This window comes from Marmota marmota, unplaced genomic scaffold (genome assembly GCF_001458135.2).
Source record: "Marmota marmota marmota unplaced genomic scaffold, marMar, whole genome shotgun sequence".
Taxonomy (NCBI): Eukaryota; Metazoa; Chordata; class Mammalia; order Rodentia; family Sciuridae; genus Marmota; species Marmota marmota.
Window position 1 is genome coordinate 32236891 of NW_025999977.1, and position 25053 is coordinate 32261943.

Genomic DNA, 25053 nt, shown 5'->3' on the forward strand with positions numbered 1-25053 from the left:
AAGCCATCCCTGTTTTGGGAATATATTGTTCTGCTAAGGATATAGCCTCAAGGTCTGCAATGAGGCCCCCACCCCCTGCCCAGGCTGATCCAATGCTTGCGGTAGGTCTACTTGCAGCTCCTCCACTTCTCCAATGTGCCCATCTTGACAGAGCTGGTTGGTGAGGCCCTGTCCAATCTGATGACTGCATACAACGTCAGGAGAAGGTGGGGTACCTTAGGGGAAAAACAGGTGCTTATTTACCTGTTAAGGTCAGATGTGGGTTAGCCAGAAAAGACTATTTGGATGGGAGAGTTTCAAGGCCTTTGTGAATGGCAATAAAAATATCAAGTGACTGGAAAAAGACACATGATTGGCTTGAGTCTAAGTTGCATGGAAAAGACTCCTAGGGTAGACAAAGGAGAAAGTCATTTGAGAGCAAGTAAGGAGAACAAAAGAATGGTGAAATAGATGAGAATATGCATGTAGAAAGTAATTAAAAGCATTGTAGATGAGGAAAGAAGCAAAGTGAATAGAAAAATTTGAAGGACAATGGATAAAATAAGGTACGAATGTAGGGAGTTTTAGAAAAGAATAATATTTGAAGACTAGTTGGGCCAAACAAATGAATGCAAGGATTTAAATACCACACAACAGCACTAGTGGTGCATCTTACCCACCATTTATTTTAAGGCAGATGTTTTCAAATTGTTAAAACAACCAATAAGATATTGCAATTACCAAGCATGAAAAAGAACTGTTATTCAGAGATCTCAGAGGATAATTAAAAATTCCAAGGGTATAAGTGAAAACACCATTATCATATGAAACCAATAATAAGAAAATCTGATTTTTTTTTTCAAAAAATAATTTGATGCATGTGTAACCACCATCTTTTGCAAATTCGATATTCACAAGTTGGTAATTTGGCAATTTTTTTTCACTCCTCTGACATTTTTGAAAGATGTAAAATGCCATATTTACTCAGAGAAGATCTTGATTTAAGAATTTAATTTCAAAGAACTAAATATTGTTGATTTTAATGGACACTGGAGATGAGTCTCTACTTCCAGGGCCATTTAACATTTATTATTAAGCATGTATAAAAATAAATGCCTGCTTCATGGAGTATTAAAAGCACAGTCTTTAGCTTATGTCACCCTTTGCCTATGGGAGACCATTTTAACATCACATTTTGATATAGAACAAACTTAGAAACAAATTGATCTTTAAAACAATTCATAGAAGCAAACAAATTCCACTTCATAAATCATTCATAGAGAGGTCATTCACTGACCTCAAAAATAGAGGCTTAGAATAGTCTTTTTCCAATACAAGAGTCTATCTACTTGCTTTTGTTGCTTATGCATTTTACTGATAGAATTGGACAAATGTTTTCAGTTCTCTGTACCATTTCTCAGGTGCTGATGAAAGAGGAAATAGCCTCTGATGCTTCTTAGATTTTGGCTGTTTTATCCCATCAGTAGAAGATTATTGAGCAAAGGAAGGAAATCTTACCACAAGTGAGAGATTCCAGAATCTTCTGCACTATTATCATTTTTTTCTTCCTTTCAACAGTTTCTTTGAATGTCTCTATTTAGAGGGCTGGGAAGGTTTGCCACAAAGCAAACTTAAATAACAAAGGAGGCAAATGAGCAATTTGTAAAGATTTTTGACAGATAAAAACCAGTATATTAGCATTAAATCATCTATTCAGCAGAGACGGGCTTTATTTGTCACTTACTGAAGTGCTTAAACTTTCAGGTAGGGATGAGAGATGCTTGTGCTAACCCAAATCAAAACATCTCATAGAAAAAGACAGCACATCACCTTTGCCTTCTGAAATGTACTTTCTCTGAAACTGTCTATATTCCAAAGATTGGTGTTTTGGGTCCACTGTGTTTTCCAGTAGTTAATATCCTCTATTCATTCACTGCTTTCTGATGGGTCCCCTTGACCTTTGACCTACTTTCACAATGCACTGCACCCCCACTGCAGCCTGGAATTTGGAAAGGCTTTTCATTTAGGTGGTCTGTTTCTATACTCCCAGGCTCTAATACCTATTTCCACTAGATATTCATTTTTATTGGTGGTTTAAATGTAGCTTTGATTAACTATATGGTGGTGCGAGGTGATCCCAGTCAAGTTTGAGCTTGATTGTATTAAAATACATTTGTATTGACGTGAACTGATATTTATCAGGACATTGTTATAGTTTTTGAAAGGGAATGGGAGGTCTTTGTGCTGGGTGGGGCATCTAATAGAGATGAGAATAGAGGAGCTGGCATGGTGTGGTCCAAGGTGATTAGACTAAGAATTGTTGAATATCACAGAATGTTAAAAGGGCCTAATTTACTAGACTACATTAAGGAGAAAGCTCAATTTTATTTTTTAGGCATTACCAAGTCTGGTCGAATGTACATAACAACTTCCTCCCTGTACTGGTGCTTATCACATGTCCCTTCTGAGACCTGACCCCTGCAGTGGGCAGGGATTTGGTTTGCTCCTTTGTTCTTTCTCCATCTCATCCCTTCTTTCCCTGCATTCTCTCTTCCTTCTGGGTTGAGGTGTTTTCCTTTCAAGATGACTCCAGTCTAGCTATATTTTGGCATATCCACCTGGCCCTACAGAAAACCTTAATCCATGCTCAACAAATAGCATAAGTGTAGGCTGCTCCCTCTGTTGCCCTGTCTTGGCGCTGTCTTGATGGGTAGCACTTCCCACATCCTACCTTCAGAATCCTCTAGGTAAAACTTGGCCCCTTTCTTAATTTCTCGTAGCTTGCAAATGCCAGGGGGCAGACATGGAACCTTCTATGGTGTCCCACTCTGGGCTCATGGGGACATCATGGTCAGGTCCTTCATCTGAGTAACCATCCATCTGAGGAGAAGGATATACCACTTTTTTCCTTGGACTCTCTGCCCACTCTGGTTCTTGGGTTCTTGCCATCTCACTTGGGTTGAGTGGAGAGCACTGAAACCCGTCTCATTCGGCTTGGCAGCTCTGCATCTCTAATTCTTCTTTATAAGTTTAATCTTCTCTCCTGTAGGTAGTTAATAGGGTATGGGAAAAGTCTGTTTCTACTCTTTACTTGTTAAGTCATCCACTTAATATCCTACTGCTTTTTTTTTTTTTTTCAGGGTTGTCAAAGATGTTGGAAAGAGGAACAGAACTGTCTCTGCCTGAGCTCAAGGGAGGTGACCTGTGTGGAGTTCTAGAAACCACTGGGAAAACTGTGGAAAGTGTAGCAGTATTGCTCTGCTAGGGCTGCTATAACAAGATATCACACATTGGGTGGTTTCAACAACAGAAATTTATTTCCTCACAGTTCTGGATGCTAAGTCCAATACTCAGGTGTTGGCAGGGATGATTTCCCATGAGGCCTTTCTCCCTGGCCACTAGATAGCCGCCATCTTGCTGTATCTTCATATAGTCTTTCCTCAATGCAAGTGCCTCCCTGGTATTTTTTGTGTGTCTAAATTTCTCCTTTTTATAAGGGAAATTCCAGTTAGAGTGGATTAGGGCCCACCTTGAAGACATCAGTTTAACTTAATAATCTTCCTAAAGACTTTATCTCCAAATACAGCCACATTCTGAGGCACTGGGGCTTAGGGTTTCCATACAGGAATTTTGAATGGACACAGTTTATTCTATAATGAGAGGAGAAGGCTGAAGCCAGGGTTACTTAGCCTCTCCTGGAAGAGGCCTGTTCTCTCCAGTATCTATTTACCTCCTGACAGGGTACATAGAAAGCACAACTCAAGGGGTGGGGGTGGGGTACTGGAGTGCCACAGCATGGGCACATGTGAATAAGCTAATGAAATTCAAGCACTGGTGCTAATTTAGCCATCAGAGTTTCTAGTCTGGTGAGGTTCAGAGACATTCAGGGTATGTATTAATTCAGTTATTCAAAGAGCATAAAAGTTCAAAGTTCCAAAGTTGTTCTATACAACATAGTATGATACTAACATTTTTATCTTTAAATAATGTAACAAGAAGTTCAGAAATCACCTAGCCATAACTCTATATGTCTGATATGAAACAATTAACTAATTCTGTGTCTAATATAGTCAACCAAGCAGAGAATTGAGCAATTCCTTGCATGTGCTTGCTTAAATTAGGTAAAGAATTATCTTAATAGACCACTTTGCTTTGCTTTTGTAGATCCAATGTCTGTCTGACTTAAGTGGCATATTTATTTAGGAACATCACATTTTGATGAGGCTATTTTGATACAACAATATTGACACAGCTCTTCTGCTGTCAAGACATTTTGGTCACACCCGAAAAAAGGGGGAAAAAGGTGGAGGTGGGGGGAGCTCTATTAAAATTACAGCTTTAAAAAGTTGTTATATGTTGGGGCTAGAGATGTGTCTCAGTGGTAGAGTGCTTGTCTAGCATGTGTGAGACCCTGAGTTCCATTCCCAGTACTGGAAAAAAAAAAATCATTCACAGGATCCATTTGTCTCATTCAAATGAACCCCAGCCTCCTGGTTTTTCTTCAGTTGCAGACTCCCCTGAAGAACCTGTGTCTGTTTCTCTCAAAAACCTGTTGGTGCCTCTTTTGATGCCTCCTACTCTCCAGATGTGCCCTGTGCCTCTAGTACAATGTCACTTGCATTTGGCTTGCATTGTACTCAATGTTATTATTATTTTTAAAATTCTCTCACCAAATCAGTGGGAAGTGAACTTACTCTGCTTTTTGTCACCTTTTTCTCTTTCCCCTGCTTTGCGCAGGCTAGGGAGGGATTTCCCATCTCCACTGACTTTCTCAGTATTAGTGCTTCAAAGGCCTCTCTGAAAACTTAAGTCCTCTAAAAACAGTAGTCTATTTTATTAATTTTGTATTGCTTTCCAGTGAAGTTAATTTACATAATTGTTGTATAAAATATAGATTTAATCAGAAGGTAAATTAAAGATACAGTATTTAACAAATGTTGCTGTTAGATGAATAACTATCACCAATGCTTCTTTCCATTTATTTTTTGGGGGACCGGAATATGATTCATCAGAATATAACTGGACATGTGCCCCCAAATGCCTTTCCTACGTAGCTGTTTATGTACATTGTAAGGCTGCATCCATGGTGGATTACTTTGGCTTCTTCTCTTAATGGTCCGCACTCTTCTGGGCAGGGTGGTTCTGCCTGATAACAACTCCAATTTAATCACTAAAATCAAAGGCACAGCTGTTCACTAGAGATTCATCTCCATAACACTTGAGTAATTGGAATGAAAGGCTAGATTGTGTTTGGTCCTTTTATTTGTAATTGACACAAAATTGTACATATTTATGAGGTATGCTGTGATAATTTTGATATATTTATGCAATATGTAATCATCAAATCAGGGTAATTACCATTTCTATCTCCTTAAAACATTATAATTTCCTTAAACATTATCATTTCTTTATGTGTGGTCTTTGATTATTCAAAAGTTTCTTGAGTCAGGCACAGTGGCACATGCTTATAATCTCAGCAACTCTGGAAGCTGAGGCAGGAGGATCACACATTTGAGGACAGACTTGACAATTTGGTAAGACCCTGTCTCAAAATAAAAAATAAAAAGGACTAGGGATATAGCTCAGTGGTAGAGCACCCTGGGTTCAATTCCCCGTACCTGGGGGATGGGGGGAGGGGTGGCAGGAGAGTTTCTTGATTTTTTTTTTTTTAATAGAAAAATGGAAAGAAGTCTCTTCCCTTTTTGACAAGCAAGCACTTTCCTTAAATTCTTGGGTAAACACATAGATTTCTAAAGTATTTTTATTTTTATTTCTTCAGCCCTTTCCTTTTCTTACAGTTACTGAATAAACTTAGCCATTATCTGAGCTTTTCTTGAGATATTTTCATTTATGTACCTCCTCATTGTCTGTTGCTTTATAATACATTCAGCATTTGCTAAATATGATACTTTCATAACCATATATTGTCATATTCAGTAATTTCTTTTGTAGTTCTGATATGTTCTAATTAATTTAACATTTAAATGGTCTACATGTTAAATTATCTACTTTTCCCCTTTTGTTATTTAAATTTCCACTGTAATATGAACAAAATTTAAATACATTGTCAAATCAGAGAAATCACAGTTTTCATTTAAATGATTCATATGACCATAATAGTCAAGTGTTATTAGGTTTTCTTTAGAAGTTACTCTACATTCTCCTCCTAGTTTAGAATCAAATGCTACAAATTATTATTATTTTTTTGGTGCTGAGGATTGAACCCAGGCATGATTTACCACAGAGCCACATCCCCAGCCCTTTTTAGTTTTTATTTTCAGACAGGGTCTCACTGAGTTTCTTAGCATCTCACCATTGCTGAGGCTGACTTTGAACTCACAATCCTACTATCTTAGCCTTCCCAGACACTGGGATTAAGGCTTGCACCATGGTGCCCAGCTCTAGTTAAAGGTTTTTGTAGGTTAACTTTTCTTAATTTATCCAGGGAGCAAATAAGTTTACACAGGTTCATTTTCATATAGCCTCTAGGACTTGGTAGGAAATAATAGGTCCAAAAAGATAGGTCAGAATATATCAATTAGTAAAATTAGGCCATGAGAAATAAAAGGAAGTGGGATACTCTGCTCTTCATCAGAAGCCTTTGGGTTGGATCCACTGATCTAAAAGGGTGGTGGGCTGGCAAGAAGCCTGGACTTTTTCCACTTTTTCCATCTGAGGCAGAGTAGGAAGCTAGAATTCAGCTGATTGGGAGGAGAGTTACTTAAAGTGAGTTAATTAGGAAATATTAAGTGAAGGGGTTTAGGGAAGAGAAGCTTGAAGCTGGAGTCTCTAAGAGAAAAAGAAGAAAGAAGAAAGAAAGAGAGAGAGAGAGAAAGAGAAAGAAAGAAAGAAAGAAAGAAAAAGAAAGAAAGGAAGGAAGAAAGAAAGAAAGGAAAGAAAGAAAAGAAAAGAAAAGAAAGAAAGAAAGGAAGGAAGGAAGGAAGGAAGGAAGGAAGGAAGGAAGGAAGGAAGAAAGAAAGATGAGTTGCTGAAGCTGGCTTTGAACTTGCAATCCTCCTGCCTCAACCTCCCCAAGTCTCTGGGATTACAGGCCATGTGCCACTACACCTAGAACTTTGTTTATCTCTTGACAGCATGGAAACCCATCTTTAAGAATACATGTTAATACTAAAATGTCTTTATTTACTGTTTCAATAAATATTGCCTTCTCTTTCAGTGACGAAGAAGTACCATGCAATCACACTTCCTTATAATAGTTTTTCTCTTACTTTTTAAAAATTGTGGTTAAATACACAATACATATAATGTAAAATTAGCATCTTAACCACTTTTAAGCGATCAGTTTAGTGGTAATCAGTACATTCATATTGTTGTGCAACCATTACCACCGTCCACCTCCATAAATGTTTTCATCTTGCAAAACGCTATACTCATGAAATAACTTTCCACTCCATATACTTTTTACAAGATACAAAGCATTTCCTTTTAGTCTTATCACGCAAGGACATTCATTGTTAAGCCCCCTGTAGGTAGCCCACAAGTATTAGTTTTATAACGTACACATAAGGTATTTACTGTCAGGCATTTTTCTAAGTGCTTTGTAAATATTTATTTACATAATTATTCATCTTTGTATTTGCTTTGCACGTGAGAGACCTAAAATATTTGTGGAATGAATTTCGGTACCTCTTAAACATTTCCCATTAACTTTGGTTATGATTCTAGTTGGAAAGTTAACCTTTGGGCATTTTGACACTAGGTCGCAAGTTTAAAGAGTTTCTTTATTTTGGCCACATTAAGCCAGGGTGCTAGTAAGGGAAGCTATGAGGGATTCATTCCTCAAAGATAGAGAATTAGGAAGTGACTCAGCGGAGTTAACGTCTTTCTCCGGGCACCCGCGGTCAACTCCAGAAGACTCAGGAAAAGGAAGACCCCAGCAGACGATCCGGGGGACTTGTCTCCCAGTGGAGCCGGCGGAACTGGGCCTGGCGGGGCCTGGCGGGGCTGGGCGGGGCGAAACGGCCCGGGGGCGGGGCCTACAGGGGGGCGGGGCCTCGGCCGGGGCTGGGCGCGCGACAGCACCCGGCGGCGATGGCGGCGGACGGGGACTGGCAGGATTTCTATGAGTTCCAGGAGCCGGCCCGGAGCCTCCTGGACCAGGAGAACTGTAACGCGAGCCCCGAGGCCGGGGCAGGGGCGGGCGCGGGCGCGGGCGCGGGCGGCGAAGGCTTCCCGGCGCTGGCCTGCAGCTTGGAGGAGAAGCTGAGCCTGTGTTTCCGCCCCTCGGGTCTCGGCGCCGAGCCCCCGCGGGCGGCCGTGCGGCCCATCACCGAGCGCAGCCTCCTGCAGGGGGACGAGTGAGTGCGGGCCCCAGCCGGGAGCGAGCGGGAGCCTCCCCTGCCACTCACCCTACCCCGGGACCTCGGCCCGCAGCCCGGCGGGACTCCGGCCGCAGGCTCCTCCCCGCGCCCTCCTTCCGCCTCCACAGACGCGGCGGCCCGCCCCGCTCCCTCCTCCTGTGGGGGGGCGTTGCTCGGCTCCCAGGGCGATTTAAATCCCTGCTCCCCCTCTGTCACTGCCCCTAAGAGTGCTCCTTCCTCCAGACCAAGCCCTTGTTTGGTTTTGGAGGGGATCACCTGTACCGAGCTTGTAGTTGGAGACCGTACCTCCTGGGGCACGTGGGAGCCTTTCATTCATTCAGTTGTATTTATTAAGCGCTAGTTAAGTGCCCGACGCTGCTTAGCACTTGGAATACCAAAATGAGTGGATATTGTCCCTCTCAAGTAGGGCACAACGTAGGATGGGACGTAGATTTGTAAATGTATTTGTGTGTGTGTGTGTGTGTGTGTGTGTGTGAGAGAGAGAGAGAGAGAGAGAGAGAGAGAGAGAGATAAGTGTTCTAATAGATACTTGTACCAAATATGAGATTTAAAAGGCTGTGCCTGGGGGAAAGTCTTCATAGAGAAAGCAACCTATGAATTGAATCCTAATGCATGAGTGGGAGTTTGCCTGGCACGTGAAGAAAGGTTTAGCATTTTAGATCGAAGGTATAGCATGCGCAAAGGTACCAACGTGCGCAGCATTTATGCCGCGGGAATCTCCTGGGCCCACCTGAGAGCTCTGGTGGAGCACAAGCTGCCATAGGGGCAGAAAGAAGCGCTCTGGTTATTAATAGCAAGGATCTCAGTGGTGTGGAGACCAGTGCATAAACAAGTAATAATTACAGAATCATCCGAAGTGATTTAATTTCAATGATAGATAATTCACAGGGATTTATGAGAGCTGGGGAAGGGAAAAGGTAGAGTTCTTTAACCACCCCATCTCCAATTATAATTTGCTTAGATAAAGGTTGTAATTATGTATCACCATTTAATCCCAAAAGATGGGAAAAGGAATGGCGACAGCGAGGGAGTTTAAGCATATCGCATTTACACTGGAAAATATCCCTGGAGAAATTGGAAGTAAAGTGAATGAGGATATGGGTAGGATGGGTTTCCAGAGCTTTCATGGAATGGAGATACTAGAAGTTAGCCGGTATGAATTCTTGTGAGATGCAAGGGTTCATAGGCAGAAGAAGGGGCTTCACCTGGTGGTCTCCTTTCCTCTGTGAATCAGATTTATCAGCTTGGTGGTGTCTTGGGGATCTATAAACATGACTGAGCAGCTGGTTCCTTTGTATAGTGTCCTGCCAAGCTGTACAGGAGGGGAAAGTTTATGATTGGATTTATATACACAGGAAAGCATGCAGGCAGTGGCAGAAGATGCCATTTTGGAAAGTTGTTTCTCAGAAAGAAGATAGTTGCATTTATATGTATATTTATGTGCTCTGAATCACTGAGACTAGGATACATTCTGAGTTTTAAAATTATATTTATAAGAGTAACTTAAAATAGGTGAGGGGCTTATACAAAGATAATTAAATTAAGGATCTCTGTTTTTGCTTCACCTGGACTTCCTCAAAGTAGTTTATTTTGGCCTTTGCTTTAGACAGGCTATAACATTTAACTATTTTGTTATTCTTTTTTTTTTTTTGGTACTGGGGAGTGGATCCAGGGGCATTTAACCAGTTAGCCACATCCCCAGCACTTTTTTGTTTTTTATTTAGAGAGAGAGTCTCACTGAGTTACCTAGGGCCTTGCTAAGTTGCTGAGGCTGACTTTGAACACTTGATCCTTGATCCTCCTGTCTCAGCCTCCAGAGCCACTGGAATTGAGCTGCTGGGATTACAGGCTTACTACACAACGCTGGCTATTTAGTTACTCTTGATAATGGTTTGAGTAGGTGATATGTTGGTAGTAACATCTTGATTTGGGAATGCATAAGAAGTTTCTCTCAGGAACTTGGGCTGGTTACTATTGTCATTGTCCCCTCTCTATTGTGTAAATTTGCTCACCATTGTTTGACAGAGTCCTTTTTAGCTCCTTTCCTTAGCAAGAGTTGAAATTTTTTTTACTCAGATATGATCTTGCCTTAGGACCTTTATTTAACTTTTTGGAGCCCAATTTTCTTTTGGTAAATATGGATTGTACTCCCAAGATTTTCCTTTAGAAGGTATTGTGCAGGACTCACTGTTGGCAGGACTTTGACCTCCTTCAAAAAGTGCTATCTTGCTAGCTGTTTATGACTGGTAGTAATATTTTATGATAAGGATGAAGGAAGTTCATGTCTAGAGAGAGAATTCTAGAAATCTTTCATTGAAGCTGGCCCTATGCCCTTCTCAACTACAATTGTTCTGACATTGATGGAGGTAGAGGACTCTGCACTGTCCTTCACTTTCTTGGAAAAGCAAACTCACCCACAGTCATTCCTGGGTGACGTATTCCACTCCAGTTGCTTTTTCTTATATTCTCATTTAAGAAGGAGGCAACAAAGAAAATATCCCCTGCCCCCTGGAAAATTCTGGACTGTCCTCACCTACTACTAATGTCTTGCTGTAACCCCTGATCAGAGTTAGGTATATAGTCAGGTATGCAGTATTTGAAAATTGTTACCCAGAAAAGCATGGGCTACCCATAAGTAGCAGTCCAGAGGCATTACCTAATTCTAGCTGATTCACATTAGAGGAGGCTGGATCCCAACAGAGAGGAGAATTGGAAACAAACCATGCATTTGCGAGATTTTCTGGGTAAACCACCTATGGTTTTCTAGAGCTTTTGGGGTTCACATTTTCATCAAGGTTAATGTGCATCTGAAGCCAAACAAGGCAGCATGGTCCTATCACCTTCTGCTTTTTAGCACCAAACCCCTATTCATTACATCAAGTTTGTTGCTTCTCCATTTTTAAACTTGTATTCTTATGTTTATGTACTTACTAAGATTGTTTTTGTACCCTAGTTGCATACACACTTGGTAAAAAGGCAGGCACAATTATTTAATGACTTACAATTAGATAACCTGTTATTCATTGTAGGATTATTTTTTATATGATATCTTTGTGCATTCTTAACACCAGTAAGTGGTTCAAATATATAGTATTAACTTTCTTACCCTAATTGAATTTCATCTCATTTGTATATCAGAACTCTTTTCATAAGACATCATGTTTACTGTGTTGATTATTTCTTTGTTACTGAAACCTGAATTTTCGTCATGAAATTGGAGTTTGCTTTTCTGGTGTTGCTTGGGACTTTCCCCAATTCAACTCATTTGAATTAATGCTTAGAGTAATGGAGCTGGAGGAAATAGCTGCTTATTGTTCAAGCCTGATTTTATAGTGAGGCACCTGTCACCCAAAGAGGTTAAGGGACAGGGCCAAAGACTAATTGGACAAAAAAAGAGATGAGAATAGGTTTCTTGAAGCCTAGTCAAGTGCTCTTTGCATCTTACCTCATCACCTCTGCAAAACTCTGTTTGCTTATAAGGTAGGATAACTGCATTGGATATAACCTGTGTACATTTTATAGGAACTTCTCCTCTTTCTCCTTTCATTTCATCAGTCTTTATTCTTAGCCAGTTACATTACAAATTAGATATTATATGCTGGTTCACATTGAGACTGAATTCTCCAGAATCTAGGAAAATAAGATTTTGGTTAGAGATAGATTATTTACTTTATGAAATGTTTAGAAGTTACAGAATGAAAATAATTGTAGTGCACAGTCTATTTACTCTCTATGTGACCTTGGCAATATTACTTAACCTCTCCGTGTTTCATTCTTATCTGTAGAATTGGTATGATAATGGTTTCTACTTCTAAAGTTGTTTTTGAGTATTAAATGAGTTAATAATGTGTAAACTGCTGTGAACTGTGCCTGGCACATAGTATGATGGAAGTATTAGTGACTTAGAGTTTTTTATACCACTTCCCTTTTCCTCAGGACTTTTTGTCAGCTTGCATATATCATTTTCATGCAGTTTTATTTAGGAGACTTTACATAGTAGGTGTTTCTCTGAGAAAAAATTTGCTATTGGTGTCCTTCTTTCATTGTAGTATTGAACATTTATTGAACAAAAGACATATAGGGTGGTAATTTTCATTGAATGCAGTTTTCTTCTTTTCAAGGATTTGGAATGCCCTGACAGATAATTATGGAAATGTGATGCCTGTGGACTGGAAGTCATCCCACACTAGGACCTTGCACTTGCTTACTCTGAACCTCTCAGAGAAAGGGGTAAGTTAGGATTTCTGCATAACTGATGTTGAGAGCAGAACTAAACAGTACCATTTCTGTTGAGCACAAATATTGAGTTGCTTTCTGTGAGTGTGTGTGTGTGTGTGTGTGTGTGTGTGTGTGTTGTGGGGGATTGGTGTTGGGCAGGTGCTATACCACCGAGCTCCATCCCCAGCCTGAGTTGTCCCTTTCTTAGTGTATAGTGTTTGGAGGGGCCCTCCTTTCTTCCCATCTTGGCTCCATTGCCTTTGCCTTGCTAGCACCGTTCTCCAGTTCCTCTCCAGCATATGCTCACTTTTGTATGTTTAGTTAAGTTTCCATCACTGAGGAAAATAGCGAACACCAACAGTCACTATTTCTTCCTGCTTATGGAATGTAATTGTGGTGTGCTGAGAGCACTCAGTGAGAATCCTCAGCTTTAATGTGATGTAACTTTTTGGTGAATTTAATGACTTGCTGGACATGACATGTCATCAGGAGTCTCTGTATCCCTGTGAATAGTGGGGAGCCACTAAAAGACATTTCTTGGCTTTTTAATGTGTTCTTGGCTAGTTTACCTAGCACTTGCATGCATAGTGGTATTGTCAAGTGAAAGTGCCTTGAGTGAGAAGTGTGAGCACAAGTGAAAGGATGGCTGCGGGGAGGGAGGTCAGAAAAGGAACAGAATTGTTTGAAGTGAAAAATCCAAGTGATAAAGTTGATGAGGAATGTAGCCACACTGTGTTTTAGGCCAGACTTTAAGTTCCTCATCAGATAACAGCGTAAGCTGGCTTGAGTTCTTCTGGCATGCTTTATATTTCATTAAGTGTAGTCATGTGATTATTGGGAGTATAATGCAGAGTGACTGTTAGTATTTAAAGTAGTATTGTTAATGTTTCATGGAAATGTTTTCTTAAATATGTGACCCAGAACAACCTGCTGCTTTCATTTTCTAGTGAAATATGGAATTCTGACTATTTCCCATTATTCTAGTAGGTGTGGAGTCTTACTGTTTGTTCCATTCGTCAACCCCATTAAGCTTTGCAGATTGACCTGGTACATGTTTAATGAAAAGAAATAAAACAAAGCATGTCATGATTTGTCTTCTGTTTATTCAGGTCCTAGCTGTCATTTTGAGCTTCATGCAAGTTCCCCTCCTGCTCTGAAGTTCCTGTTACTGTTTTTGCGTTTGCTGATCTCATGGAATTACATAATTTTAGAGTTGGAAGGGAATTTAAAGGACTCTTAATCCAGCCTCTCACTTGGGGGAATCCCCATCTACCACATCTCTGACAGATGGTCATTCAGCTATGGCCTAAATCCTTGCACAGAAGGAAAACACACTCATCTGTGTAGGAATCCATGAACACTTGTGGGGCTGTGAACTTTTAAAGGACTTGTTATCTGTCCCACAGAATTAGCCCCATTGTCTCATGGGTGCTAGTCCCACAGCACTTTTTCCATGTCTCTGAAATCATGTTCTCTCATAATCTATGTTTCAGAGTCTGTTATTAGATTCTGACTTCCTGAGAGGTATCTTTTTGTTTGTCTTTTTAGTAATTACCACTGGACTGGCACATGGTAAATATAAAGATAATGTTTGTGGGATGAGTGAATGAATGAATATTGTGAATGAATGAATATTGTCTTCAGAGATCATGATGAAAGGTTGTTGTTTTTTAAAAATATTTTCTTTCAATTTAAAATAGTGCTGAATTCATAGTAGCTAGCCCATGAATACTTTTTTTGTTTGACATTTAAAAAGATAGCATAGAAGAGTTCCTTGCCTAGTTTTTAAGAGAAGCACATTAGCAGCAAGAATAGGGCACTCTAATCCTATTTCATTGAATAAAATGTAAATCTTGTATTGTTCTCAGATTGCACTGGGGAAGTTGCTCCCTTTTGCTGCTGTTTGAATGTTGTTTTCAACATTTAGAACAATGCTACAAAGTAGTGATTAGTAAAGAAGTATCATTTAATGGTAGTACTGATTATAAAACTTTTACCTGGATTAACTCAGCAGATTAAAGTAAACAAGTGATCATCTATCATCTGTTTGTTAATTGATCAATCAATCATCATCTACTGTGATATGACTGATCTGGTGATGAGTAGAATTGAAATTAGAATGCTATTTTTCAGGAAGGATTATAACATGCATGGAGTTTATTGAAGAATAAGTGGGCAATAAGCACCATGTAAGAAGCAACCATGACACTCTATTAGATTGCATATAACTAAAAACATTTTTTTTAAACTTGGAAAAGTTATTTACTATTGTCAAATGAGTGCTTTATTTTTCCATGACTGACCTATGTAAAAATTTACCTTTTGAAAGTATTTTTTAGATTATTCTAGTTGTAAAACAGGGTGTACAGGAAATTTTTTCCCCGATAATGGGTAGAATAATTTTTTTTTACACTAAGATAAGAAAAAAAGATGATTTGCAAGATTTCAGGGTTTTTTTAATATTCTTTCATTGAAGGTTAAGATGTACAAATTTGATGGACTTTTACAAGGTAAGGCAACTGGGATATTTCAGATTCTTACATGGGCACATTTTTTCCGTTTGATGTTTCTGCAGTTTCATACAGGGAAACAGACACCAGCTCCAAATTAACTTCGGCATAGAAAGGAGTGACAGGAATGTTGGGCACAAAGATGGCATATTTATGCCTAATGGAAGAGTGATTAATGATCCTCCCGACAGCCAGGGTTAGTTTTCAAAGCCCGAAAGGGATTCCAGCCCTTAGCATATGCCATCTCCGTGGGGAATGGGCTTGGCTCCCTCTCTGGAAAGATGATCTAGGATCATTATTTCTGTTGTTATGGAAATTTATTCTAATAGTTTACTGGTATTAATTCTATCTTTTGGACCCATTTGTAAGCCAGAAGGGGAAAAATAAAGCAAAACTATGGTGCTCAAGCTTCAAGATAGAAGAGTGATGGGGGCAAGTGATGGGGCAAAGTGAGTTTGAAGTATGAGGATCAATGACAATGATTATTAGGTCCATTCCTGTCATACAGACCCCCACATGATCACATTGTGGTGTCTTGAAATATAACATTCCCTCATGAAAAGCTTTGTCTCTTGACCTTTTCCTTTTCTTATTGAGTTAGTAAAGGGATAATAGTGATAGGATTGGAAGGAAAGGCAATGTGTCCTCACTGACATCGTCCTTGATTTCTAGCTACCAGACACAGCCTTTCAGCTTCTCCTTCTAGCAGATCACCTGCTCACTTTACTTGGTTTTATTTTTCAATTTTAGGCTTTGCTGACCTTCTACCCAGAGTGTGAAGATTTAGTGACTTACCATCCTCCAGCCTCCAGCTTCTTACTCCTCACATAAACTTTCTCTTCCCTCCTCTTCCCAGTATAATCTCATCAAAATCCGCAGTTAAGTTGATCTTCAGTCTGGGGCTGTAGCTCAAGCAGTAGAGTGCTTCCCTAGCACATGCAGGACCCTGGGTTTGATTCCCAGCCCTGCAGAAACAGACCCCTGCCCCAGACAAACCAAACTGATCTTCATCATTTGTGTTACCTATGTAAATGTTCTCAGTTGACTCATTTTGGTATATATGATTAAACTACTTCTCATACAATCTTTGTTTTTTCTTAGAGTAATAATAATTGTGTTTTTTTGTGGTTTATTTAGTTTATAATTAACTGACTAATTCAGCCTTATGACAGCGATAAAACTCATTTTAGTGAATGGAATAAACTAGGTGGTAAGTTTCTCTCTTTTTCTTTTCTTGATGCCTTGTGCAGTACCAGTTCTAATCTGAACTAGTTACTCTCTGGTTTGACTTCATAGCCATCATTTTGGAATTTTTCATTCCTCTCTCATCACAAGAACTCCCTTTGCCTCTTTCTTGCATTGGACCCTTTTCATTATCCTGCTGGTATCTTTCTGAGAAAGGGTTCAAAGAAGTACATTATTTGAGTAGACATGTCTAAAAATGTCTTTATTTTTAGCTCACACCTAATTGTTAGGCTAGCTGGACATTAGAGTCTACAGTGGGATTTATTGGGACATGAAAATTATATGAATTGTTTTTTAGCATCTGTTGTTGCTATTGAGAATTCAAATGGTATCTTGATTCCTGACTTTTGTAATGTGATTTTTTTCCTCTCTGGATGCTGTTAATCTGCCCCCACCTTCACTACCATGGTGTTCTGAAATTTCGTGGTGACTTGTTGCCAGCCAAGGGAGGCCTTTCCTGGGCTGATGGTGCAGTGAGAAATAGAATGAGGTAGAATTGCATTATGGTGTAGGCAGGTAGGTAGATCCTGGAGTGCTCATGTGTCCCCTGCTCTTCTCACCTGCAGGTTTCTGGTATTTTGTGGTCACCCTTAAACTTTGGATGGTCCTGTATGAGGAACTAGGGAGGCAATGAGGATCAACATCCACTCCATTGTATTGTCAATTTTAGATACATTCTCTGTACTAGTGAATAAAATAATTTTCATGATAAAATTTTATTATTTTCTTATTATGTTTTTTCACATGAGGTCAGGTGTGGAATTTTTTACTTGTGGCTCAGAGTGTTGGATTTTGGAACATTTGAATTTCAGAGGTTTTCGGATTTAAAATTTTTGGATGAAGATAATATAGCATAATGTAATATATATATTTTGTTTTGTTTTTGTTTTTAGGAATTGAGGATTGAACCCAGGGGCATGTTACCATTGAGTACATCTCCAGTCTTTTTTATAGTCTTAAATTTTGAGATAGGGTCTCACTAAGTTGTTGAGGATCTTGCTAAATTGCCTAGGCTGGCCTTGAACTTGTGATCCTCCTGCCTCAGCCTCCTGAGTCAGGGGGATTATAGACATGTGCCAGCACACCTGGCTATTTTAATTATATACTATGTAATAGAAGGACATAGTTTATTTTTACATAGTTCTTGTTGTCCATTTGTTCTTTGGGAGCTCAAAGGGTACTAAACTTTCCAGAGGAATAAGGTTCTAATTTCAGTTATGTTTATTACCATAATAGTCATGTCACAATAGGTAGAGGATGGATCACTATTCACTTTAATATGCTCCATTTTTCCAGGAAAAGTTTTTACAATTAGTGCTGGTACTAGACTCTAAGCATCATTAAAGGGGTGGTTTATATTGGTGTTTGCAGGGTTCAGGGAAACCAGCTAAGCGTAATGCAGTACCTCAGGGATGGTAATGGCTAGTGGTACTTTAGCAGCCCTGGATGTGAAGAGGAAAGGAGAGGGAGAAATTTCTAGAACCTGAAGAGATTAGGTATGGAGAGAGGTTTGCTTGACAAGAGCTGTGGCCTTTGGTAAAGAGCCAGAGCTGACAAATGGCAGTCTGGCAGGGAGGAGGAGAGAGAACAAGTGCTCAGCCCTCACCTTCTCACCTTGCAGTCTGCCAATGATGTGTGACCCAACTGGAAGCTAGAAGTCAAGGGCATCCTTTGATGTGGTCCATATGGTCAGTCTTCTGGGGCACAGAGTGTGGTAGGATATCTTAGTGGGGTGATTGGATACTCTCCAGACTGTTAGGTTTAAAGATGTTTTGGAACCTAGAGATCTTTCTTTGGAAGAAAAGATATTCAACTGGAAGAACTAAGTGCAATCCTCATGGACAGATCCTGTCTGCCAGGGAATTTATTACTTATCTTTTACTCTGAATATTAGAAGTTAGTTTGCAAAAAACTTGCTTTATGCTTTCTGTAGAGTTTAACATCTTACCAATCGTGCTGTTAGATTAACTAAATAATATTCATTGCTATACCTGCCCTTTTCCTCCCTTCTATTCCTTGTAATTCCCTACAGCTTGCTAACAAATACTATATTTTTTCCCCACTGTTGGCTTTCATATGCTCTTATATTTCTTCTGGAAAAAATAGTTAAGTATGTATTAGACCACTGGAATATATATGCCCCTGAACAAGTTTATGTCTGTTTTACACTGCTCTTTTTTCTGCTTGGTATGAATAGTAAAGTACTGCACAAGCTGCCTAGTTCAGAGTGACCATAAGGTCTCCCTTTCAAGGGTGCACTCTCAGTCTGTGCTTTCTTCGGCTGCATCTTTTACCCAGGGATGTTTTGGTTAGAATGTCTTGTTTTTAACCATGGGTATTTTTGCTTTTAGATAAGTGACAGTTTGCTTTTTGACACATCAGATGATGAGGAGCTGAGAGAACAGCTGGACATGCATTCCATCATTGTCTCCTGCGTTAATGAGGAACCCCTCTTCACGGCAGACCAGGTATCCAGGAGATGCTCATCTACGCAAGGACAGCAGAACCTAGAGCCGAAAGCCATTTCTTACTGTGCCAGTAAATGATAGTTATTAGAATTTACTTATTTGCCTCAGATTGTGTGGTTATATTGGTTAACAGCTAACTCTTCCATTGAGAAAAAGAAGAAAGTTTATAGAGGCTGAGGAAAATGAAATTTTGTTGATTGGGAAGTTTTCTAATCTAAGTATTGTTACAAGCTAAAGGTAAAGAATATAAAGAATATAAGGTAAAGAATATAAAGCCAAGGTAAAAGAATATTAATTTTCCTATTTCCTTTAGATTTGTCCAGACATGGGGAAATATCTGTGTAGAAATTATTTAGTTTTTGTAAAATCCTGGGTAAGACTCATTGGCACATATTAGTAGCACCTCTTACATACTCCAGGAAGAAGTGAGCATTATTGCTGTGGAATGTTCTATAATGTCAATCCTGTGTTCATTTGAAAGCAGTTGAATCAGCATTCTCATTTTCTGAATACTCTGCCCACCTCTCTTGTATTGTCCAAATGTGATGCCAGAATCTCTTCCTGAAATAAAATGTTCCATGGCTTCTCAGACTGTTAATTCTACCACATTCTATTTTTAGATTGGAAAGAAGAGGTCCAGAGATACCTTATGGCAAGCTTGGGAGGTGCACTTTCAAGATGTACAATAAAAATATGTCATTTAATACACTTAGTCATATTTGTGGTTGAATTGTCCTAGAGTGGGAAAGAGCGTGGTGTTTAAAAAGCAAGATAATAATATTTTAGCGGGCTTTTTTGAGTTAGAACATGGTTTCCCAGAGAAAGATGTGATCCTGAGGGTTTACTGTCTCCTAGTATGCCTGAATACAATAAGTTATGCCTATTTTAAAGCCTTAGGGAAACGGAGCCTCTAGCCTCCTGGGATATCTCATTGCACTGTTTGCAATGCTTGTTTTGGGGCATTTTCTTACTAATCAACATAATCCTCCCCCCTTCAGATTTACTTTTGTTTTTCCTCAGTAGAAGTGCTACCTGTTAAGCTCAGTGATTCATAAAGCATGTTAAATATGCTTGTGATATTTTATACCTTCATTTAATTGTATTTTCTTTAATAGCTTTCTCTTAATCCTTAAATCCTTTTTTCAAGTATTGAGTAACTTTTCTGGCTTTCCTTTAAAGTTTTTTTCCTTCTCCAGTTTTAGACTTTGGAACAGGATGAGATACAGTTATGTGATGTTGCATATGACAGTAGATCATTTGTTTAAAAGGCAGATATAAGTTTTCCTGTTACCTAAGGCTTTTTTCCTTTTTTTTTTTTTTTAATGCTACCAGGATTGAACCCAGAGGCTCTTAAACACTGAGCCACATCCCCAGCCCTTTTTATATTTTATTTTGAGACAGGATCTCACTAAGTTGCTTAGGGTCTCACTAAATTGCTGAGGTTGCCTTTGAACTCTCAATCCTCCTGCCTTAGCCTCCCAAGTCACTGGGATTACAGACAGGTGCCACTGTGTCCAGCTTATTTCCTCCTTATGCTTCTACATTTTAAGTAATTTAAAAATATCCCTTTATCTTTTATTGAATTGATACGTGAAATTCATTTTTTGCTGCTAAACTTTTGCTGCCAGAGAGGTAATTTCTTGCTTTATGTATGTTTTATATTATTTTCTCAATTTTATGTCCAACTTTTCATTAAATAGCTTTAGACTGAGCGCTTGCATGTGGTAGATGACAAATTTTCTTTTATTTGCTTCCTTTTAACTACAACTTTTTGATCTGGTTCTGTTCTGCCTGGAGTAAATTATGTAAGTGAAGCATCATTTCTCAGACATTGCAAGGTCTGGTAGGGCCCACTGAATCATAACAAATGTATTAAATCATATTCTATTTAATTTTTTGTATAGTATATTGTAAATTTCCTTTGAGCCTTGTTCACTCTTACAGTCGAAATTCTGAATGTTTGGAACACCCACTACTGCACACTGTTGGTTAATGAGAATTTAATGCTTTTCTACTCTGGTAGCCTCGGGTGAGCACCATGATACATACAGGTAGATCATTTTCTCCCTGGATATTGGGCTAACAATGATGTGTGTATTTTGGAAGGTTATTGAAGAAATTGAAGAAATGATGCAGGAGTCACCAGACCCAGAAGATGATGAGACTCCCACACAGTCAGATCGACTTTCAATGCTCTCCCAGGAAATTCAAACTCTTAAGAGATCTAGTACGAGCAGTTATGAAGAGAGTAAGAGATCCCCCTCACATCTGTGTTCTTTATGCTTTTTGTCCTTATCAGATATCTCTAGGAAGCTTCGGTTCTAGAAGACTGGGTTGCATACCTTCCTGGTCCTCTGATAATACAGTACTCTGGGCATATTTCTATCATTGCTCAGGGACTATGTTGTATTCCCCTTTTAAACCCTGTATTAGTTTGCCGGGGCTTCTGTAACAGTACTACAGACTGGCTAGCTAAAATTAACCGAAATTTATTTTCCCACAGTTCTGAAAGAGTGAAGTTGTCAGCAGGGTTGGCCTCTTCTGCTTGTGGATGGCCTTCTTTTCCCTGTGTTGTCACATGGTCTTCCCTTTTTTCCTTTACAGGTGTCTGTGTCCACATCTTTTTCTTCTTCTTTTTTGTTTTGGTTGTGGGATTTAGCCCAGGGGTACTTTACCAATGAGCTACATCCCTAGCCATTTTTTTTGTTTTTTGGAGATAGGGCCTCACTAAGTTACTTAGCACCTTGTTTAGTTGCTGAGGCTGCCCTTGAACTTGTGATCCTCTTGCCTCAGCTTCCCGAGTAGCTGGGATTGTAGATGTGCACCACTGCACCTGACTTTAAATTTCTCCTTATAAAGACACAAATTATATTGGATTATGGGTTAACCTAATACCTCATTTTAACTTTACCTTTATAAATACCCTGTCTCCAAATACTGTTACATTCTCAGGTAGAGGGGGTTTGATTGTATGAAATTTTGGGGAGACATAGTTTAGTCCACAATTAACAAGATACTTCGTGTTTGTTGAAAATAATTCCTATCTTTACAAATAGTTGTCTTCAGGGTAGCTATGAAGAATTTTGGAAATCAAAATTATGTTTGAAGTGGATCTGGTATACATGATAATGAACTGTTAAAAACTGTGGAGTTAGTTATTGTGAAGTTTCCAAGTATGCATAACTCTCCTGTGAATATTCTGAGCTAAGCATACATTTATTCACTGCCTGGTGACTAGTCCCCTTCTTGAGTAGAAAGTGATTAGGTCCCTATCTGTTTAGCCCATATCATCACTTAGTCTTATGTTTATGGTATGACCAGAGGTCTGAAACTTGGTTGCCTAAATCCCTTTGGGTGATGTGTGACTTCCTTTCAACATACTGAGGTCTTAACAACTAAATTCTTTCCACTGGTCTGATCTCACCATATTGCTGTAGATAGGGGCTTGACATTGTTGAAGTCCTGATTGTAAAATCCAATCCTGATACCTGATAATATATTAAAAAATATTGTGTTAGTTTACTAGGGCTGCCATAACAAAGTACCACAGTCTGGGTGGTGTGAACAATAGAAATTTATATTCTCACAGTGTTGGTGTCTGCAGTCAGGGCCTTGGTAGGTTTGGTGTCTGGTGAGGCCTTTCTGCTTGGCTTGCAGATGGCCATGTTCTGCCTTTGTCTTTACATGATCTTCCTTCTATGTCCTCTGCTCTGATCTCATTAATTTTTTTTTTTGTTGTTGCAGGTGGTCAGAATGCCTTTATTTTATTTGTTTATTTTTATGTGCTGCTAAGGACTGAACCTAGTGCCTCATAAATGCTAGGCAAGCGCTCTGCCACTGAGCTATAGCCCCATTCCTCTATCTCGTTTTGTAAGGATAGCAGTCGCACTGGATTAGAGCTCACCCTAAAGACCATTTTAACTTAATTTCTTCCTTAAAGACTTTTCTCTCAAAATCATATAGCCATATGAGGTACTAGGGGGTGGGCAGGACTTCATCAATGTTCTCTTTCTCATGTGAGTGAAAGTGTTAAGAAAAAAACTGAAAAAGGGTATCAGGGATTGCTTTCTTTCATCTTCCAAGTCCTCAACAAAATTCACAATTTGGGGCACATATGATTAAATATGTATTTACTTTAATTCTTTTAAATCGAGTCCTTTCTAGAAATGTCCCAGAATACTGCTCACTTGCTTGCATTTCTTGTCAGCAGGTGGTTTCTGTACTCTCACTCTGCTTTTATGTGTGTACCTTGTGTAAGCTTTCTCAGTCTTGACTGAAGTACTGCTCATGGGGTACTTGATTTATACAAAAAAGTTAAAAGTTTTGTTCTACGTTTCATCTCAGCCAGCTGAGAAGTGACTTTGCCCACCTACTTCTACTCAGACCTGCCCACCAGAAATTTTAAGGTTCTGAAAAAATCATAAACAGTTTAGTTGGTTAGAATGTGATTTTTTACTCTTTGGCATGAAACACCTGCTGTTCTGCCTTGAAACACTTTTGTCTTAGTATCTGCTGTACTTTGTTTTTGGTCATAGGAGTAAAAAGGCTCTCAGTATCTGAATTAAATGAACTACTGGAGGAAATTGAGTCTGCCATTAAGGAGTACTCCGAGGAGCTGGTGCAGCAGTTGGCCCTGCGAGATGAACTGGAGTTTGAAAAGGAAGTGAAAAACAGCTTTATTTCTGTTCTTATTGAAGTCCAGAACAAACAGAAAGAGCACAAAGAAACAGCCAAAAAGAAAAAGAAACTAAAAAACAGCAGCTCTCAGAATGGGAAGAACGAGAGAAGTCATATGCCAGGCACAGTAAGTGATGTTTTGCAGGAGGCACCGAACTCTAGAAACAGGTAGTCCCAGCATACTCGGCCAATGGCTGGGGTGCAGGTTGTACCTATGTGAGAGTGTTGCACTTCTACCCAGAGTGCAACAGGAACTCTCTTCCAGAATGTCCTGTGCTCAGCTTCTTCAGAAAGGTGTTTTTTGGTAATGCTTTTAAGTGACTGGCTGCGTAATTTTGTACTGAAATGTTTAAGAGAGAAATAAGTGTAAGAAGGTGGGGGTAACATATTTCAAAATGTTAATAGTGGTTATTTGTATTTGGTTGGTTCTTATGACTGCTTTTCTTATTTTTGCTTAACTCTTTTAGGTTGTATAATAAGAAATTTAAATGGGGTCCATTTAGAGGTAGCAGGACTATGCTGAGCCTAAAAGCACAGATTAATTTGTAAATAGAGTCCTCCTCGTTATTTGGCAGGTTGGAATGCAAGGATGTCAGTGGCAATTGCATGATATTGCCATTTGCTCAGGTATTTGGCAGAACAGAATATTATTGATAGGTGATAGTAGGTAGAATATTTGAAACTTTGACACTTTTTATGTTTTTTTTTCCTGTTTTGTAATTTTTTTCTTAAGTGGTCCTATTAATTTCACTTGATTAAACTTCATCATGAATAATAACTGGCAATTATATAAGATCTATCTCTATTCATCTTAGATGTCTTTCATTTTCTGCAATCAGTTGAATCCTCGTATATTCCCACTTTGACTTTTGAGTGTGAAAAAATGTTGGTTTTATTTTTAGAGTATAGTGTGGTTGGGCAAAGGCTTCTATTTTTCCTAAGAGTATGTATTTTTTAAATTTGTCATCTTGATAACAGTAACTCATATCACAAATGGTTGTTATGGCTTACAATAATATAGATTCTCTCTTTCATTAAGTCTTGAATCATTTTTCTCTAAAGAATACTTAGCAGAGAAGTAGATCTCACTGATTAGATGCTGATGGAATCCTAGAAAGAGAAGAGTTCTAGACTGTGGACCATTAGTGAACAGCTGATACATACAAGATGATGCATAACCATACAGCCCAATCATGGCACTTATTAACCTATGAATAAAATCACATTTTCTTAGGGTAATATCCATTTGTACATAATTAGAAAAGTCAGAACTTATGAATTAACTTAGAAAAAGATATATTTATTTAATCATTTCTAGTGACTACTCTGAAAAAAAAAAACCCTTATATTTGTTTGAATGTACAGACCTGAAAAACGTGATTTAAAATATCAAGGACAGTATTTTGTGTTTCCATCTCATATTTTAAAAAATTGCACCCTTTAAATTGCCCTATTATACTGGTGAGACTAAATAAATTGCTTAGTGAAAAAGTCATAGTATTGTTGGTAATTTCTACCTAACTGCTTTTAGGGATTACATGTAAATCCTTCATTTGTTGGTGTTAATACTTGGCTGAGAAAAATGAATTTATCTCCAGAGGGGTTTAAAGGCTT

At 38.9% G+C, this 25053-nt stretch overlaps 1 protein-coding gene across 5 annotated transcripts in view; it reads left to right on the plus strand.

Moving 5' to 3' along the window:
• Positions 1–7976: 7976 nt before the first annotated feature.
• Fez2 (fasciculation and elongation protein zeta 2) overlaps positions 7977–25053 on the plus strand; it is a 50360-nt gene continuing 33283 nt past the window's right edge. For 3 of the 5 annotated variants that reach the window (XR_007348128.1, XM_048804560.1, XM_048804561.1), the window contains exons 1-5: positions 7977–8297; positions 12443–12551; positions 18646–18762; positions 20869–21010; positions 23298–23566. Coding sequence is in view for 4 of the 5 variants with exons in the window: in XM_048804560.1 (XP_048660517.1) it covers positions 8032–8297; positions 12443–12551; positions 18646–18762; positions 20869–21010; positions 23298–23566 (903 nt within the window). In the remaining variant the exon portion in view is untranslated. The remainder of the gene's footprint in view (positions 8298–12442; positions 12552–18645; positions 18763–20868; positions 21011–23297; positions 23567–25053) is intronic. The other 2 variants (XM_015479773.2, XM_015479774.2) reach the window with 1 other exon arrangement.